General features: G+C 46.5%; 1 protein-coding gene across 1 annotated transcript; it reads left to right on the top strand.

Moving 5' to 3' along the window:
- The first annotated feature begins 8,396 nt into the window (after positions 1-8,396).
- Positions 8,397-17,516, top strand: SAP30L (SAP30 like). Its single transcript, XM_055430213.2, has 4 exons — positions 8,397-9,247; positions 13,350-13,472; positions 15,649-15,747; positions 17,271-17,516. Exons 1-4 carry the CDS (start codon positions 9,050-9,052, stop codon positions 17,397-17,399), a joined length of 549 nt encoding a protein of 182 aa, XP_055286188.1. The 5' UTR covers positions 8,397-9,049; the 3' UTR covers positions 17,400-17,516.
- Positions 17,517-17,868: the final 352 nt, after the last annotated feature.

The following is a 17,868-nucleotide window of genomic DNA, read 5'->3' as shown; positions in this document are numbered from 1 at the left end:
AGAACTCAATGTTATTAGTATATTCACAAGGTTATGAAGCCATTACCACTTCCTAGTTCCAAAACACTTGTCCCCCTAGAAAGAAACCCCGTACCCATTGGCAATCACTCCCCTCCAACACTCAACCCCCCCCCAAGTCCCTGAGCCGCTGGCAACCACTAAATCTTACTGTCTCTGTGGATTTACCTTTTCTGGACATTTCACGTACATGGAATCATAAAATATGAGACCATTTGTGTTTGGCTTTCCCTTACCATGTTTTCAAGGTTTATACATGTTGTAGCGTGTATCAGTACTTGATTCCTTTTTATAGACGTCTGGGTAGACCAGACGTTCGTATCTGTTCATATCATGTTCTTTATCTGTTCATCAGTTGATAGATTTTTTGGGTTTCCACATTTGGGGCCATGTGAATAATGCTGCTGTGAACATTCATGTACAGGTTTTTATGTAGATATATGCATTTGCTTCTCAGGTAGATACCTAAAAGTGGAATTGCTAGGTCATATGGTAATTGTGTGTTTAACATTTTGAGGAACTGCTGAACTGTTTTCCACAGTGGCATCACCGTTTTGCATTTATACCAACAGATGCACGTTTCCGTTTCTTCAGATCCTCACCAGTATTTGCTGTGGTCCATCTTATTGACTGCAGCCATTCTAGTAGGTGTGAAGCAATATTTTAGTGTGGCTTTGATTTACTTTTCCCTAACAATTAGCGATGCTGAGCATCTTTTCATGTGCTTATTGGTCATTTGTATACCCTCTTTGGAGAAATGTCTATTCAAAACCTTTGTCCACTTTTTAATTGGCTTGTCTTTTTCTTGAGCTGTGTTATGTATTCTGTTTACAAGCTCTTGTATGTGTGACTTTTGAACATTTTCTCTCATTCCGTGGATTTGTTGCTCTCACTTGGTGTGCGATAGTCACATCACTACTGTTAGTACTTTCATTTTGCCATTCACAGAATTTTATGAGATTAAGGTGCAATAAAATAATCAAAATTTCCCAATTATTGCTGGGTAGACGGATATAGAGACCACCCATGTAGAAGCCAAACAGTTGGCAGATAAGCAGTGCCACCCTGCCATCTTGTCATATGATGTCTCCTTCCCCAGCATGCAGAAACCTGAGCTCAGTAGGAAGCTTAGAGGTGTTAGCATGTAACATATGAAGTAACAACTGCTGCTTATTGAACGCTTACTATGCTCTAGACATTGTGCTAAGTGCTTTCCATTGATCACATCTGAGCTTCCCTGGTGGCTCAGAAGGGAAAGCGTCTGCCTGCAGTGCAGGAGACCTGGGTTCAATCCCTGGGTCAGGAAGATCCCCTGGAGAAGGAAATGGCACTGTACTCCAGTGTTCTTGCCTGGAAAATCCCGTGGATGGAGGAGCCTGGTGGGCTACAGTCCACGGGGTCGCAACGAGTCGGACACGACTGAGCGACTTCACTTTCACTTTCAAAGTCCTGTAAGAGAGAGATTAATTGCTCAGTCATGTCCAACTCTTGGTAACCCCATGGACTGTAGCCCACCAGGCTCCTCTGTTCATGGGATTTTTCAGGTATGAATACTGGAGTCAGTTGCCATTCCCTTCTTCAGGGGACCTTCCTGACCCAGGGATCAAACTTGAGTCTCCTATGTCTCCTGCTTTCCAGGCAGATTCTTTACCACTAAGCCATCATCTCATTTTACAGATAGAGAAAACTCAGGCTCTTATAGTTTAAGCTGTCAACGGTTCTACAGTGAGTAAAGTGGCAGACCTGGAATTCAAACCAAGTGCTTCTGAGTAAGGAGTCCTTGCTGTTATCCACAATACCAAGAGCTGCACTCAAGTGCCAGACCACAGCCAGAGTCACAGGAAGATCGTGGAATGAGGAAAATGAGGCTAAATTTATACCATTTCAGGGGCTTCGGTGATGGCTCAGTGGTAAAGAATCCACCTGCCAATGCATAAGCCATAGGAGACTCAAGTTCAGTCCCTGGGTCAGGAAGATCCCTTGGAGATGGAAATGGCAATCCACTCCCATACTCTTGCCTGGGAAATCCCATGGACAGACGAGCCTGGTGGGTTATAGTCCATAGGGTTGCAAAGAGTCAGACACAACTGAACAGGAGCACAATTCCATTTAGATGACTGGCCTTTGAGATTCTTCTTACTTTTTTGGTATTCTATATTGCCTACTAATAGTACCAAAAGAGGTATTTTTCCTACTATTATTATATAAGAAATATAGTCACATGCTAAAATATTCAACTAGGGAAAATGGTTATTAACTTCAACTTCTTTCTGCCTTTCCTCCCTTGACCTGCAATCTCCACAGAAGCAACCACAATTACTAGTTTCTTGTGTATCCTTCATATATATGTGTGTATATGTATGTGTAAAATTTTCTTCAAATACAAATGGAACTTCTACTCTATATACTGTTTGTATTTTTTTCACTTGATAAATATCTTGGTATAGTTGAACACTGAAAAAATATTGACTGATTCTCTACTCTGGTAGCCACCAGAATTGGAGAATTAGTGTTGCAGGCAGGGAAGCAACAGCAACAAATAATCCAGGAATTGTTCCTGCCTTCATGGAGTTTATACTGTATGAGGAGAGACAGTTACACAACAAATATAATAAAAGAGATTAATTACATGTGATGAATGCTATAAGAAGACACTGAATAAAGAGTAGTGATGGGCAGGGGGAAACCAACTGCTCTTAATCAGGATAGACTCTCTAGAAAGATGACATTTAAATTAAAATTTGAAGGATGGAGCCTTCAAATAGAGGAGCAGGCGGAACAGCATTTCAGGCAGAGGGAACTGCCAATTCAAAGCCCTCAAGGTAGGAAGGAGCTTGGCTTATTTGAGGAGCTTAAAGAAGAATAACAGAGCTGAGGGATGAGGAGCAGGGCAAAGAGATGGCAGCTTCCCAGGATGCACTGGGAAGCTGGTGAGGGGCCTTAAGGAGGGTGTGGCATGGTCTAGGTTTGCTCCCTAGAGAATGAGTGATTTAGGTACAGGACAATGAAACAGTCCAGGCAAAAGATCATGCTGGGCTGGGCTGAGCTGAGCTGCTGGCTGTAGAAAACGAAGGGGAGAAATTCTGAATATCTATTGAAAATAGAAGAAAAATGCCTTAATGATGAGTTGGCTTGAAGTAGAGGGAGAGGGAGGGAGAGTCAAGGATGATGCCAGTTGGAGTTTATGGATTTGGGTGTCAGAAAAAGTTAACTTGAACAGTGTGGTCTGCAATGCCTCTAAAGCATTTCCGAGCAAAGAGCTGAATGTTGTTATCTGGAGTTCAGAAGAGAGGTCTCAGCTAGAACTATAAAATTGGGGGTTCAGTTCAGTTCAGTTCAGTCACTCAGTCATGTCTGACTCTTTGCAACCCCATTAATCACAGCACGCCAGGCCTCCCTATCCATCACCAGCTCCCAGAGTTCACTCAAACTCATGTCCATCGAGTCGGTGATGCCATCCAGCCATCTCATTCTCTGTCGTCCCCGTCTCCTCCCACCCCCAATCCCTCCCAGCATCAGACTCTTTTCCAGTGAGTCAACTCGTCGCAAGAGGTGGCCAGAGTATTGGAGTTTCAGCTTTAGCATCAGTCCTTCCAATGAACACTCAGGATTGATCTCCTTTAGAATGGACTGGTTGGATCTCCTTGCAGTCCAAGGGACTCTCAAGAGTCTTCTCCAGCACCACAGTTCAAAAACTTCAATTCTTTGGCGATCAGCTTTCTTCACAGTCCAACACTCACATCCATACATGACCATGGGAAAAACCATAGGCTTGACTAGACGGACCTTTGTTGGCAAAGTAATGTCTCTGCTTTTTAATATGTTATCTAGGTTGGTCATAACTTTCCTTCCAAGGAGTAAGCGTCTTTTAATTTCCTGGCTGCAATCAGCATCTGCAGTGATTTTGGAGCCCCAAAAAATAAAGTCTGACACTGTTTCCACTGTTTCCCCATCTATTTCCCATGAAGTGATGGGACCAGATGCCATGATCTTCGTTTTCTGAATGTTGAGCTTCAAGCCAAACTTTTCACTCTCCTCTTTCACTTTCATCAAAAGGCCTTTGAGTTCCTCTTCACTTTCTGCCATAAGGGTGGTGTTACTGATCTGCTATTTTAAATACCTGGGGGTAGGCTTGGGTATGGGAAAGAATGTTATTGCCCATTCAAAAACCTAGCTTTTCTTAAAGACTTTAAGTTCAACTTATGAACCTTGTTATTCTATTATAAATCTAGTAAATTTTTTGTATAAAGATAAGAACAATCATTTTCACTTGTTCTGTGATTACTATTAATTCTTAAGTTTAGTAGATTCAGTCCTCCTTAAACATTGAACAGACTTACAGCCTTAATTAATCAAATTTCCTTAGACATTTCCAACTACAATTACTAATTTAATATGCCTGATTTTCTCAAATATTTGAAATGCCCAACAGGGTAGACTTACAAATATAAAAAGCCAGATATTTCTAAGCACTTAAGCAAATGTTGTAAATTAATTACCTAGACTTGTAAGTCAGACTCTCGGGGCCATTTCAAGAATCTTAAATCCTACACAAAGCAGGACAAGATCACAGAATCTTCTCTCTCTCCTGTATTCATTCCTGCAATATGACTATTTATTCCTATCTCTTTTCTGGAGTTATAGATTTATTCCCCCAGCAAGGAGATTGGAATTTTTTTCAGATATTACTATTTGTGACTAATCTATATAATAACACAAAGAACGTTTATGATAAAGGTTTCTTTTGTTGTTGTTTTGTCTCTTTTTGCGGTGGGCTGGGTGCGGGGGGTCCTTTGGACTGCAAGGAGATCCAACCAGTCCATTCTAACGGAGATCAGTCCTGGGTGTTCATTGGAAGGACTGATGCTAAAGCTGAAACTCCAATACTTTGACCACCTCATGCGAAGAGTTGACTCACTGGAAAAGGCTCTGATGCTGGGAGGGATTGGGGGCAGGAGGAGAAGGGGACGACAGAGAATGAGATGGCTGGATGGCATCACCGACTCGATGGATGTGAGTTTGAGTGAACTCCGGGAGTTGGTGATGGACAAGGAGGCCTGGGGTGCTTGATTCATGGGTTCACAAAGAGTCGGGCATGACTGAGCGACTGAACTGAACTGAACTGAGCTGAGCTGAGCTGGGGGCACGTTGCCGGGGACCGGCGGGGGGCAGGTAAAGCAGAAAGGATAGCTTTATTGTTTTGCCAGGCAAAGGGAAACACACCAGGCTTCTGCCTTGAAAAACTATGTCTCAACCCCAGGGAATTTGATGAGGGTTTTTATAACAGTGGGTCAAAGGTGGGGTCTGACAAGAATAGGGTGTGAATAGGGCTTGTACTCCTTTCATATCATCTCACACAGTTGGTCTCCTAATCTTGATGAGCTTCTCTGGTTTCTTTAATCTTGCCTCAGGTGGTTTCTAGGCTGCTCCTCAACTGTTCCAGTCCAACAGTTGGGAACTCAGGGAAGGTCAAGGAGGCTGGAGCCTTGCCTGGCAAAGTGCATTGCTTCTCTGTTCTTGGAGCCCTGTAATCCAGGCCACCCAAGACAGCTATTCCTATTTCCAGGCAAGCAGGTGATTCCTTAGCTCATGGCTCTCTTCCTCCATCCTCAGAGACAGCAACGTTGTATCTCTCTGACCCTTCTCTATTAGTCATGTTTCCCCTGAAGAAAGACTACAAAATTGTATGCAAAGGCTAATTAAAAGCATGTGTCCCACCCCCAAAAAATACACAGAGGCTGGAGGTAATTAGAAGAGAAACTGCACAGTAATTTGAATGGAGAAAAGTAAAGATTTATTAATTATAATGGGACTGTAGTAAGGAGGCATTCCCCAGTAAGAAGTAAAGAGAACTTTAAAGAATACAGGAGTAGCAGATATAGGAAATCCAAAAAAGGGGACATATGTATATGTAAAGCTGATTTGTTTTGCTGTAAAGGAGGAACTAACAAAACATTGTAAAGCTACTGTACTCCAAAAAAAATTAATTGAAAAAAAAACTATAATTTTTTAAAATAGATGGCCAGTGATATAGTATCTTGCTCTAATAAATACTTCACACACAAAAAAATAAGAATAACAGATATAAGGAGCAGACAATACTTTCTTCTAGGGCTTTCTTCTAGTTGCTCAGTCGTGTTCAACATTTTGTGACCCTTTGGACTGTAGCCTGCTAGGCTCCTTTGTCCATGGGATTCTTCAGGCAAGAATACTGGAGTAGATTGTCATTCCCTTCTCCAGGGGATCTTCCCAACCCAGGAATCTAATCCGCATCTCCTGTGTTTCCTGCGTTGCAGGAGGATTCTTTACCCACTGAGCTATCAGGGAAGCCCCCAAGAATAAGTACCCCATTCCCCTCCCCACCAGAAGGGTGGTGATAGGAGAAGCTGGTGCAGAAGAAACTCTGTGTACTGCAGCACCCTGGTGCTAGGGACAAATGCTATTTTGAAAAAATATAGGGAAAAAAATATGGAAAATGTAGGAGCTCTTATCCATACCAATCAAGTTTGAAACCAATATCACACACTGCCTTGTACAGATAACCAGCTGTTTTTCTGTGTGTATGTCTGAACTTCCCTGCTAGAAGCTATACTCTTTTAAGTCTAGGATTATATTTCATCTTCTTCCTGTGGCCAAGCCCGAAATGAGTACATACACTATATGCTCAATAATTTACTTTTGAATTTTTGAACTCCAAGGGAAGAATCTTATTAAACTTGCCTTTTTTCTATTAATTTTTATTCTATTTTTTCCTAATAGAAAGGCAAGAAATGTTTATTGGGGAAAATGCAAACGTAGAATAACAGGAGAAAAATATTAAACCTATTTCCACTCCCCCAAAATAATTACTGTTGATATTCGGTGTACTTTTTATGTACAAATAGTTGTTTTTCTTTTTTAAAAAACATAGATGTACACACATCATATCCCAAACGCAGGGTTAGGTTTTTTATTTAACCATTTCCAGTATGGAACTTTTCGGTTCTTTTCAAATTTTCCCATTATAAATAATCCCATAATGAACATTGCTGTGTTTGAAATATTCTCTAGTAGGCCAGTGTCCTAAAATGGCTGTCTCACATACGAAATTACTAGGCTACAGGGTACAAATACGTTTAAGGCCACTGAAGAAAACGGAAGATCACAGGGCATCTGCTTCTAAACACGGAAACTGGTAGTTTCCCGTTTTCAACAAGACACAAACCAGAAGCCTCTTCGAGTCAACCTAGTACTACCAAAACAGGTACACGTGCGACTCTAACGCTCCCTGTCCCCTTCACGCCCCTCCCTCGCAGAAAATGCCTCCCAGCCCTAACAGACTGCGTGACTGCCTGACCCTGGACTGGTCCCTGTGGGCCTCTGGCCCTCATCTGTCCCCAGACCACCCAGGGGAGAGGTGGCCCGACTGGGCGTGCTGGAGCAGATTTCCCTACGGCCCTGGAGGTGTGCGTGACATCCTGGGCTCCGAACCCCAAGTCCCGGGCTCTGCAGGGCGCGGCCACCTCGCGAGTAAACCTGGAGGCTTAGAGCAATAACAGCCTCAGCTTACAGAGCTCCAGGGAGGGCCCAAAATACGGCAAACCCTTCTCCACGCCGAGATTGGCCCAGCCTTTTTCTGCATCTCTTCCGCAGCCCCTCCTCTTCCCCGCGCGGTTCACTGAGTCCACCCTCCAGACCTAGTCCCGACTTCCGATTCTTCCCGGCTGAAGGGTCACCCAAGCCCCTCGGGTCCCCGTCCCTCTCCCCGTCTCCTTCCTCACCGACCAAGCCTGTCCCAGCTCCACAGTGGGGAGTCTCCGCCACCCCTAAGCTTCTGACCGCCTTACGAGACCCGCCACCAGACCCCCATCACCTCTTCATGTCTTTCCACGGAACTGTCCCGACTGTCCCTCTGTCTTTCCCGCCATGACTGTCTTCCTATCCGGCTTCTCTCCCGCGGGTCTGCGGGTCCTCTGGCCCTGGTCCTTCCGTTTCACCCAGTCTGAACCTGTCATGACAGTACCTCTCTCTTTAGGTCCCCCCTTCACAAGCCCCGCCGCGTAACTGTCCCTCCGCGCCTCCGCCCGCGTCTGTACTTCTGTCCCCCGAAGGTGATCGTCTGTCTCCGGAGTCGGGCCCTCCGTCCAGCCGGGACCCCGCTAACCATCCCTCCCCGAGCCCGGAAAGTCTGCGGCCGCGCTTGTCTCCCTCACCCGGGGAACTCTTCCCTCTTCCACTTTCTCTACTTTGAACCCATCCCAGCAGAGTCCAGGAAGTAGCCAGGCGCCGGGGACTGGCGGCGATGGCGCCCAATGGGACATGCCAGCGGCGGCGGAGGCCCCGCCCAGAGAGGAAAGACTGCCAATGGGCTCGCGGAGGCGGGACTTCCGCTGTCCCGCGGAGGGCGGGGGGGAGCGAACTGTTGTGGTGCGGGGCGTTGGGCGGGCGGCGGCCGGGCGGCCCAGGGGCTGCCTCGGGACTTGGGGCGCAGCCGAGCCGCTGCAGGGGTGGGGCGGGCCGGAGGAGCGGCGGGGCCCGGGCGCCGCGGGTTCGAGGCCGGGCCCCGCGCGGGGAGGCCGCGCCACCCCGGGGGAGCTGCCCAGCGGCGAGTTTGCCTGGCAGCCGAAAGAAGGCGGGAGCCAGCGGGGGCCCTCAGAACCCTCTGGCAACCCGGGCCCGGAGTCCTCGGGGAGCTGCTGCTTCCTGGGACGGCCTCCTGGACGTCCCCGCCGAAGGGTAACGGTTCAGGGCCCCCGGCAGAAGGCGCCTCAGGGTGACTCCCGGCGGGGCCCTGCAAGCCGCAGGAGACGACCCCGGGGCCGCGCGCAGGGAGGAAGGGGCTTGGTGGAGACGCGGGCCGGGAACCGAAGGAGCCGGAGCGCGGCTGAGCGGAGCCGGGCCTCCCGGGCGCGGGGCCCGGCAGCGCCTCGGCTGGAGACGGACTCTGGGACCCTCGAGTGCGGGGGCCTCGGCGACCTGCCCCGCGGGGAGCGCGGCTGCGGAGTGGCCTACGGGGGACCTTCCCCCAGAGGGTCCGGCCCGGGGCGAGGAGATGAACGGCTTTAGCACCGAGGAGGACAGCCGCGAAGGGCCCCCCGCCGCCCCCGCCGCCGCCCCGGGCTACGGCCAGAGCTGCTGCCTCATCGAGGACGGCGAGCGCTGCGTCCGGCCCGCGGGCAACGCCTCCTTCAGCAAGAGAGTCCAGAAGAGCATCTCGCAGAAGAAACTCAAGCTGGACATCGACAAGAGCGTGAGTCCGCCCCAGCCCCCGGCTGGGTCCCCGCGCCGGGCGGCTCTCGGGCCGCTGCCCTGGGCTGCGGGCGGGACTCGGGGGCCCTCCCCGCCCTGGGCCTCGCCGCCCTTTATCTGCAAATTGAGGAGTTGGACTCGGGCTTGCAAAGGCCGCTCGGCGTTGACGGGCTCTAACTAGGACTCTGCCCAAATCCGGGAGGTTAGTGGCGGGGCTGCTCCGAGGACCCATCCTGCCGGGGAAGATCTGACACCAATTTTTAGCGCGTTTTATCGGTGTAGTCAGGGGAGCAGGAAGAGGTGGGTTCATTTGGTTGGCCCACGGAGGAGCAGGTGATGAAGGGACCCGGCTCTTCTCCAACTTCTCCCTCCTTCTCGGATCCCTGTTATTCCTTCAGAAAAGGAAAGGTGGCAGCTCCTTTCCTGTCTGCGGTGGCCTCAGCTTCTGCACAGGGTCGCCGAGCTCGCTGCTTAGCAGGCAGCTGTGGGGAAATGGGATTTTCAAGGATGTGGCAGAAATAAGGCCAGGACCTGGTCTTGGGAGGTGGCTCAGGCAATGAAACTGGCTTGGGAGGAAGAAAATCCACTTTTATAGGGTTAACTTCTTTAGAAATGTCCGGGGAGCGGTGGGGGTGGGTAATTTAAATTCGCATAGAAAACTTTTCCGGTGCGATTTCACCACTGTAGTTAACTATCTAAAAATTCTGAAGATGTGCCTATTGTCAACCAATTAAGAACTTTTTCGTTTGACATCTGTTGCTGTAAGCCTAAAGTGGCTGCCAGGTGATTAGGAATTGGAAATGAGTTAGGGGGGTATTATTAAATACCAGATGGACCAGCTAGATTAGGTGATTAACCATCTCTTCTCTTTCAAGACCAAGATTTCTCCACTTTGGGGGGAAATCAGAGATTGCTCATTAAACTGAAAGGACACCCACTTTTTCCACTTCTGATGTTACAAGGGAAACTGAGACCCAGAGATAGGAAGCGAGGGTGCCAAAGTCACACAGCACCTAAGAGACTGGTTAATTTCTTGAATCTGTTGTCTGATTTACTTCTGGGCCTCATACATAAGTCTTGATTAAGTCTTCAATAAATAAAAAATTAAAAATATCTTCCCTGCGCTTTCTTCTACACTCCTACTCTCACATCCAGTTGTTGTTTTAAGTTAACAGTTATATTTGCAACTCTCCAATGGAAAGATGCTGTTTTTAAGTGGTTAGGGGTGAATTGATGGCTTTCTCACTGCAAGTCTCTATCAGTGAATGAAAGGAATTCATCTGAGAGCAAATAACTGGCTAACCACTGTGGTGGCCTGGAACGGGACAATATGGAAGTGAAATGCTCAATTCTAGGACAGCAGTGGATTCATCCTCATGGAAGCACTGCCCACCTTCTATGTAGATTGTTGAGAGTCTTTGCTGCTGCTAAGTCACTTCAATCGTGTCCGACTCTGTGTGACCCCAGAGATGGCAGCCCACCAGGCTACCCCATCCCTGGGATTCTCCAGGCAAGAACACTGGAGTGGGTGGCTATTTCCTTCTCCGATGTGTGAAAGGGAAAAGTGAAAGTGAAGTCGCTCAGTCGTGTCCGACTCTTAGCGACCCCACGGACTGCAGCCTACCAGGGATTTTCTAGGCAAGAGTACTGGAGTGGTTGCCATTGCCTTCTCCAGTTGAGAGTCTTTACTTAATATTTTTTCCAGTCCTTAAGAAACCGAAATTCCCGGTTCTTTTAAACCCACCATCTGAACAGTTGTGTGGCTGCATCTGGGGTTCCATTTTCCCAGTGACCCCTCTGGAAAACCTGTGTAGGGCTAGGTTGACTTTGATACACACTGTCTGGAAGAGAGGCAGCCTGAGCCCGGTACTAGAGTCCCCAAAAGGTCATGCTTTTGAAGGAGTAGGATTTCAAGGCAGATTCACTCACAGTTTGTTTCAAGGTGGTGTTGTAGAGTCATTATTTCTGAAAGGGATTCTATTTCATTCTCACAGGCTTAGGCAGGAATTCAATTCTAAGTAACTGCTGTGTTACAAGAATTTTTAGCTGTTGCAGAAAGTGAAACAGGAAAAAAAAAAAAAAAACTAGAGCCTTTTCTATCACCCTCCTTCCTCCACCCCCAACTCCCCAAAGGCCACTGGGCTTTGAAATTTCTGAAAACCAATATGTACTTGAAAATGGTTAAGGAAGAATAATGACTATTTATCTTGTAAAAGGGTCTAGCAGAGAACCTTTTAAAATAATAGCACCTTAAATCCAACTCAGGCAGTTTAACTCCTTCTGTATAGACATTGGCAGTGTTCTGTGATTTATTAAGATATAACATGCTTTCAAACATCCCTCCGATTGACATATATCTCCTTTTTTCTGGAGGAAAGTGGAAGTGGAGAACAGTGTAAGGAAGATGTTGCAGTAGGAAAGGACACGTGCCCAGGGTTAGAAGGTCTGGATGACCTTGGCCAGGTCATTTCCTCACTCAAGGTGGCTTCAGTTTATATCTCCAGAAAATGAGATGGGAGCCAGGGGGTTTGCACTAGTGATTGCTGCGTTCTTGTCCATCTAGGATTCTATTATTCTAGCATCTTGACCTGAAATCTCCCAGTCACAACTTTAGGAATCATGCCTTCTGCCTGTTCTTTTTCTAAGTCTGTCAGTCTGTGAATTTGAAGAACAGCTTAGTCTTACATGTGAAACTAGCTAGCATGAGGGATGTAGGCTATGTTGTGAATGTGCTTTCTTCCCTGATGAAAGCATGTCCAGTCCTCTATGCATCAGCTGGATGGGATTCTTTGAGACTGTGACACGTGCTGTGTCTGAAAGTCCTTTGACAGAGTTAAATCTGGCAAAGTCATTCAAATTTATAGCCATATGTAAATGTGGCTTTTACTGACCTAAGCTGCTTTTGGATGCAAGGGGCTGCCTGTGTTGGTACAGCAACATTTATTGGGTACCTGCTGTCTGCAAGACACTATCCAATGTAAACGTAAAACTACTCATGGCTCACTAATCTAACCACGTTGAAAGTGCTGATTCATGTGAATAAGAAACAGTTTCCATTATTTTCTCCATGGAAAGGCCTGAATTATGCTGGTTTCCTATCAGCTTACTTTAATCTTTAAGCAGTTGAGGAATAAACTCATATTCAGAAGTCTCTCAAGAACATTTGTGTAACATCTGGTTCAGTGTCAACAACCCCAAGTCATTTACACAGACATTCAGTTTGTTAGGTTCTTGAATGGTTCCTCCATCTCAACCCTTGTACTTATATTCTTAATAAAAACACATCCTTCACATCTTAGCTGCTGCTTCCACCTTACTTACTATTATGCCTCCAGCCTACATTAGAAAATCAGTAGTGGTATCCAGCTTCTTTTATGTGGTTTCACCTTGTGAGAATCTCTGCACCTCTTTCGGCTTCTCTTTGTGGATTCTGTGAGTGCTGATGCAAGCATTATAAATTGATACATAGAAATAGTTTTTCAGAGGGCTGTCATGGTATAGTAGTTGCTATTGTCAATGAAAAAACAGGATGGCCGCTATCCTATCATTACCACAGTGCCCGCTTTCATGCTTCCAGGGGCAGTGCATTCCAGCCCCATGTAAGTTACTCACTCCTACAGGTCTGAAGATATCACATCTCAGGGGGACTCTGTCTTGTTTGAAGGAAAGTCTAAGCTGTTCTCATGTCCCACACCCCTTAATTTCTCCTGATGCTCCTACACAGGCAGTCACTTTCACCTAAGTGACACAGTCTCCTCAGGGCCTCCTCCCTCACGCCTTCTGTCAGCCTCCTTTGAAACTTCAGTCTTGGCTGTTCCATCCAGAATGCTTCCTATCTCCCTGAAGTTCCTCCCTTCTGGTCAGGGACTTCCACTCCAGCTGTATCTGTCACATGTGTTGTGTTTATCATTCGGGGGAACTTGATTTATAATGAACTGCCCGGTGTGATATTAGTGTTCTCTCTGAGGAAATGATGGCTTGTATCTGTTTCTTCCTGTGGTCTCTCCAATGCCTCACGAAGGAGAAAAGGCCCATAACTTAACAGATACCTGTTGCTCTTTTCATGGGATTGGCAACTCTGACTTTAATTTGCTTCCCATCAGGTAAGGCATCTGTATATTTGCGATTTCCACAAAAATTTCATCCAGAGTGTACGAAATAAAAGGAAGAGGAAGACAAGTGACGATGGCGGAGATTCTCCTGAGCATGACACTGACATTCCTGAGGTAAAAGTCCAAAACTCACCTTGAGAAAGCTGGGAGAATGAATTCTGACCTGTTCCTTACCTCTGGCCTGGTCTAAGAAGTAACTTTAGTCGCCTTTGTGTTGCTGTGGTGTATCTGAAAAGCGAATCATAGCATCATAGTAATATGGAATCTGAGGGCTGAAAACTTAGAAACCAGCTGGTCTAGCAGCCCTGCCGCTTCACTGACGGGCACAGACACTCAGGGCCACACACTCATCGGGGCTCCAGTCCAGTGCCCTCTTCAGTATCTGTGCGGCCTTTCTTCAAGAAGCCCCTGAAAAATACTTAAATACAGCCACAGTGCCGAGTTGTTCAGAACTTTGGTTTTGCCCTTGAAGTTGGAAACTGAGTGTGTCTGGATTGGGGAAGTCACTTCCGCTTTGTTTCCTGGTCTGCAAAATGAAGATGTAAATTGTCATGTCCCACCAGGTCGGATTTCCTATCACTTTCTGATTCCTGGTCCAGGCTCATTCCCAAAGATCTATTCCAAGGTCAGTTACACTGGCACAGAGTTTCTCAACAGTGGCACTGTTGACATTTGGAGCCAGATAATTCTTTGTGGTGGTGGCTGTCCTGTGCCTCGTAGGATGTTAAGCAGCATCCCTGGCCTCTACCCACCAAGTGCCAGGTACGCCACCACTCCCAGTGTTTCCAGACATTGCAGGTGTCCTCTGGGGACAGAATTGTCCTGCTGAGAACCATCACTTCTCAAACCAGAAGGCCACCATCCCTTCAAAGTGCCAGTGTCTATTAAACAAGGTTACAGGAATGAATATCGAATTTTCTTTCTATCTAAATTGTTTTCACTTAAGACTCAGCAAAAGAAGAACCATTTATAATGTACACTGAATATTTGACGCATGAATATTTCATAAGGCAACGGCCTGTTAGCACTCAGGGTGAAAATGACTGTGTAGGAATAGAAAGAGTAGGCGGGCCTTTGTCTGCAGATGCGGAGGAAAATCTTTGAAAATATAGCCCTTTCCCTCTGCCCCTCTCTGTGTCCCCTTTTCTATCACTGGTTTACAGTATCTTTCTAATGCTTTTAGCATTATTATTATTATTTTATGAAGGAATGGATGTATTCACTATCAAAATGCTTTTCACAAAAAAAAAAGCGATTTGAGGAATGTTTGAAAAGAATGAAGGACTTTGGTCCCTCATATTGATCATTCATTTTGTTTTTAAGTGCTCTCCACCTGCCTGAAGCAAGAACATCTCTTTTAGAGGCAGGTAAAGGCAGCCCAACTTTCCGGGCCTTCACTATTTCATGACTGTGCAGCTTTCCTCTCTTCCTTTATTAGAAAAAAATAAAAGGAGAGTCCTTTCCCCTCTGTTACCCAGTCATCTACAGAGACCCAGACCCTAGCCTGCCGATTTGTCCATCTGCTACAGTAGCTATGAGCTGTCTCTGGGCGGGGGGCGGTTAAGGATCCTCACACCCAAAGGCCAGGCCTAGGGGAGAACTACCTGAGAACACTAGTGTGGCCTTCTGTCCTTCACGCCCCTCTGTCCACTCTGGGCTGAGCTCTGACCTGTCCTCCAGGATGTCTGTCTGCCTTTCCCTTTTCTCTCCTTGCCTGCTGCCCCCTCCAGCGTCAGCACCCCTGCTTTCCCATCTCATTGCTGTATCATCACTGCAGCAGCTCCCTCTGTCATCCCCCCGCACCCCAGTCAGTCTTCCTACAAACCACCACAGATTCATCTTCTGGGGATAGCACCCCCCTCCTCAAACCAGTATCGCTACTTCTGCTTGTCAAGACATGCTACCACCTAGTCTCACCCTTTAAACCCACCATAAGTGCCTCTGATCCCCTAGCGCGTGTGTCTCTCCCTTGGCTTTCTGAGCTCATGGCCTTCTCTATACTTCCCTACTCTCTGTTCCTTGCTCCCTTTCTAAACTCTGCCTGTCCTTAGCGTAAGCTTCACCACCTCCATCAGCCTTCTAGGACCACCCCTCCCTAGCCAAAATTCTGCTTCCACTGGTGTCTCTGTCCTCCCAGCCAGTAATTAGTCCTCAGTGGGCCATTTCTAAGACTTGTCTGTAGTCCTCGCCCTCCCCACCCCTACCTAGCATAGTGCTAGGCACATAGGGGGCGTTTGATGAGTCGTGGCTGGTCAGGTGATGGATAATGTGTTTCTCCTTTTCTCTCTAGGTTGATCTGTTCCAGCTGCAGGTGAACACTCTCCGACGTTATAAACGACACTACAAATTGCAGACCAGACCAGGCTTCAATAAGGCCCAGTTAGCAGAAGTAGGTAGACCGACTTGCCCTCTAAAGAGGGAGAGCCAGCACTGTGCTGCTGACCGTGACCTTGATTCTCCCTGTGTGTCTATACATAGCCCCTCCAGACCTCTGGAAGCAACTTCCTCTTCCCTCTTTTGCACAATTTAGAATCCCCCAGCTTTAGACCTAGAAAGGCCTGATTTCCATAAAAGAAACCAGGACACAGAGAAAAAGAAAGGACTTGCTTAAATCGCATAGCAAGTTGGTAGGTTGGAATCTCACGACTCCTGATTCTAAGTCCTGAGAGTTCTTTTGTTTGCTCGTTTGTTTGAATCTTGTTTTGCAAGATTCTTTCCAGATATGTTCCATTCTGCACATGAGGTGTGTCTGATTAATCATCCCTAAACCTTCACTCATATTCTGTAGGAGCTATTTTTCTTTCTTTATTTTCTTTCCTTGATTTTTTTCTACTCTGGTATTGATAATAGAAGTATTTATTATAATGAATGGAGCCCAAGAATGTTTTCTCCTGCCCTGAGTCCCTATCTAGTTCAGGGCATGGGATGCGGTTGGGGGTGCTCCATTGGCCATTATTTTAATATACTGACAGCCTGCTTTGATACTTCTGTCCTATTGGTATGTATATGGGCATCCTCTCATCCTTCTTTTCTAAATGTGTTTTTCTCTATAGAAAATTTGGAAATGATGAAAAATACAATCTTACCACTCAAAGACAACCACTCTGTAGTTTTCATTCTCTGACTCCCTTTTTATCTGTCCTAGAGCTCTTGGTCCATTCAGAGATTTCCTTATGGGCTCACATCCCTGTTGGTTTTTGATCTTTACTTGAGCGCTTTCTTGCTGATCCATCATTTTTTCTTAAACCTCTCCTTTGCTAGCATCCAGATAAAACATAGAAGTACATAAGCCTTTCATACTTCAAGACCAATGTCCACCCCTGGTGGGAAGGATGGGATGAGATGGAGCAAGTGGAGATTGCATTCTCAGGACTTGAAATAGATCAGAATATTCGGAATACATAATATGTGATGAATTTTCCTTCAAATCTGATGTCTTTCAAGAGGCAGTTACATATTATTTAGATGATTTTTTGGGTCAGGCCCTTACATCTGTTCAGTTGGCTGTTTATTTGACACAATTTTAAAAAGACACTTTTCGGCCCAGTTCCAGGGCCTGAGAGGTTATGGTAGATGCTGGTCACCCAGAGCAGTCCCAGTCTCCTCCTCCATGGAGATGACCTTGAGACTATGCTGTGATGGATAGGCTAGCTGCCCCTGAAATAGGACTGCATCTTGGGAGTGCTGTGGGTTAAAACGTTGCTTTTGGAAGCCCGGAAACCAAATCCCCTAAGCCTGGGAAAGAAGGGCATTCACATTCTGCATTCTGGAGCACTGCAGGGAGTTGTGCAGTAATCATAACTCCCTCCCAGCTCTGGAAGCAGCTTGCTGTTTCCCTTTTACACAACTGAGAATCCGCGGCCCTGGTTTATTAACGTGGTTTAATGGGCTCTGTTTTCCCCTGCCATATAGACGGTCAGCCGACACTTCAGGAATATACCTGTGAATGAAAAGGAGACCCTCGCTTACTTCATCTACATGGTGAAGAGTAACAAGAGTAGACTGGACCAGAAGTCAGAGAGTGGCAAGCAGCTTGAGTGATGATGAAGCACCTTCAAGGAATGAAGCATAATACTTAATGCACAGGTGACATCTGCTACATTTAAGCCCAGAAAGACTGTTAAATTTTATTGTAAATAAAAAAGTTTGAATAATGAATACTGTAAATCTTTTCGGGCAGGAGGATTATATTCTCATGATTCAGCATGTTTATACACAGACTTTCTTTTAAGGCAACTACCGGACTAAAAAAAAACACAAAATCGGAAGAAGAATGAAAGGAAAACAATGCATTGCCGCCTTCTACAGAGCACTAAGTCAATTCTGCTGGACATGTGGGGTGACAGATATTTTGATAGTCACCTTGTAATTCCACGCGACCACTTGTGAGGTATAGCCCCGGACCAGCAGTGAGGTACGGCTGGCAGAGAGGTGCATGAGCAGACGTCTGCCGGGGACGTAGATACCACGCTTTGTCGCTTATCAGCAAATCATTTGAGCCCAGCCCCTC

This window comes from Moschus berezovskii, chromosome 8 (genome assembly GCF_049115385.1).
Source record: "Moschus berezovskii isolate FMDL1 chromosome 8, NW_MosBer_1.0, whole genome shotgun sequence".
Classification (NCBI taxonomy): Eukaryota; Metazoa; Chordata; class Mammalia; order Artiodactyla; family Moschidae; genus Moschus; species Moschus berezovskii.
Note: the sequence above shows the minus strand (reverse complement) of the source record. Positions and strands in the feature narration are given on the sequence as shown.